Source organism: Corvus brachyrhynchos, unplaced genomic scaffold (genome assembly GCF_000691975.1).
Source record: "Corvus brachyrhynchos isolate BGI_N302 unplaced genomic scaffold, ASM69197v1 scaffold139, whole genome shotgun sequence".
Taxonomy (NCBI): Eukaryota; Metazoa; Chordata; class Aves; order Passeriformes; family Corvidae; genus Corvus; species Corvus brachyrhynchos.
The window spans coordinates 532,420-534,573 of record NW_008246062.1 but is presented as its reverse complement, the minus strand read 5'-3'; the positions used below and the strand labels follow the sequence as shown (position 1 = coordinate 534,573).

Genomic DNA, 2,154 nt, shown 5'->3' with positions numbered 1-2,154 from the left:
AACTGCAGGACAAAGCCCATGCAAAGCCCTGCTCTGTCCCTCCAGCATTCACAGGAGGCGACAGCAGGTCCTACCTTGCACTCCCCCGAGCTCTGTTGTGCCCTCCTTCCTCTCCCCCCACTCCTTCTTTGCCTTGCAGCCGTCAAACACCCCTTCCCACTTGTGGGAAGCAAGGCTTGCCAAAGGCTCAGGTCATGTGGTCAGGGGACCTTCTTCATCCAAAAATAGCTCCACCAGACACCAGGGACATGTGCTCCTTCACTTCCCTGCTCACTGTCACTGAGGGGCCTGGAGCTTCAGCATTGGCACAGACCCTCAGGGACAGAGGGGACACACAGGCATGGGTCTGGACCCTGCTGTTGTCTCTGGCTAGTGCAGCATCGTGAAATTCAGGCTTCAGAGCTGCATGCTTCAGACAAAACCACTTCTCTGGGCTCCAAACCACAGTAACTGAGCAAAAAAAAACAGTACACAAAGCACAGGTAGGACAGACCACCAGCTCCCTGGAGCCCGAGTTGCAGAGCCAGCCCCACCGTGCACCGGGCACAAAGGATGGATGGATGAGGGTATCTCTGCCCTTGATCTCTCACACATCCAGGGCACAGCCATGTAGTAGCTCCAGGCGGAGTCAAGGCCATGACTGCAACATTTTGCTCTGGAAAAAGGGCCTGGAAAAACCCAAAGCTTAACAGAGCTGAGTTTTCTATTAGAAAAGGAGATCTATTCTGTTTCAGTCCTTTGGGAATCCAGCTTCATCATAGAGTAATTCTAAGTCTTGAAGGAGTCCTTAAAGGCCTTGTACCAGCCAAGTGCAGGGAGACCTCAGCAGGTATGGGGGGCATGACCAGGTTAGCTTGAGGTGTCCTGGGCTGCTGTCCCGAGGTAATCCTGGATGCTTCTGGCAAGAGGTTCACTGTGAGGGAACATAGCCTGCTCCAGACATGAAACCAGATACAAAGGGAGGGGCCTGAAAGAGAAGGGAACATGGCAGCAGTGAGGACTGTAGCATTCCTTTGCCATGCCCTAAGACATTTGTCCTGCAGATCCCTCTGCTCTACCTGCAGCCTCTGCCCTCCCCATCTGGCTCCATGTCAGCCCTTCTGTGCCCCAGGGAGGCCCAGCAGAGCTACAGCCTGTGGCCCCTCAGAGCCGTCATCAGGGGAAGCTCCTCAGACACCTAAAGTGTCTCACCTCACAGCCTGACAGTTTGCACTGCTGGACGTGAGATCCCACCCATCCCTCTACACACCTTCCCTGCCCTTGCTGCTGCCCATCCTCTTCAGGGGAGCTCTGGGACAACTTCTGCCACTGAGCAGCTGCCTCCTGCTTTCGGTTCAGCTTCCACAAGGCCTGCACCAGGTAGGAGGTAGCAGCTGGGTCACCTGCAAGCCAGGAAGGATCAGCCTTTAGCAGGGGAAGAGCAGGTCCTCAGCATGGCTGTGGGTTGCAGGGTATTATAAAACAAGCTTAGAAGCCAGACATGGGCAATGAGTGTGAAGAGAGGTGGTATAATGGGGAGGAGGCTGCCCTGGCTGTGTCACAGGCTCTAATTAACCCCGGGGCTGGCAGCCAAGGCAGATGCTATCAGCCCTGCAGCACAGCCTGCCACACCTCTCCTTGGACAGAGACTGGGGTTTTCCTTGCAGGCACGTCTGCACCCTCAAAGGGAGGCAGCCATGGGCAGGGCTGGGACCAGCAGGTCTGGCAGATCCTGGTGAAGTTCACACCTTTGCAGCGTGTCAGCACAGGCAGAGCACTAAACAGGAGAGAGCAGCCCTGTGAGCAGCACTAGCCATGCCTTGGCTGAGCTCAGGACATGAATGCTCCCCTTGAAGGCCTCTGTACTGCTAGGCATGGACATGCTGCTTCCTGACATGAAGCACAACTCCAGCTCCTCTGTTCTGGGAAAGCAGACCTGTGTGGGACAGAGTTGGCTGTACCAGGCTGGGGTTGAGGAAGGAAATTTCCAAGCTGACAGCACAGGTTGTTGTCAGAGTTCTGATATACTCCTCTGACAACAGTTTTGGTCTGTTTCTCCCGGGCAGTGAGCCGACCAGGCCTCACAGAAGCATCAGTAGTATGCAACCTTGCTAGTGGCCCTACTGTCGTCTGTGACACCTGAATAAATGTGGTCTAAAGTGTAAGAACTTCCTG

The 2,154-nt window shown here is 55.0% G+C and overlaps 1 protein-coding gene across 1 annotated transcript in view; it reads right to left on the bottom strand.

Annotated features, from left to right (window-relative positions):
• Window positions 1-485: 485 nt before the first annotated feature.
• The window catches only part of FANCG (Fanconi anemia complementation group G), a gene marked incomplete at its 5' end in the record, with an annotated part of 8,388 nt that continues 6,719 nt past the window's right edge, over window positions 486-2,154 (bottom strand). The window contains 2 exons of the mRNA XM_017746564.1: window positions 486-967; window positions 1,250-1,382. Coding sequence (XP_017602053.1) covers window positions 850-967; window positions 1,250-1,382 — 251 coding nt within the window. The remainder of the gene's footprint in view (window positions 968-1,249; window positions 1,383-2,154) is intronic.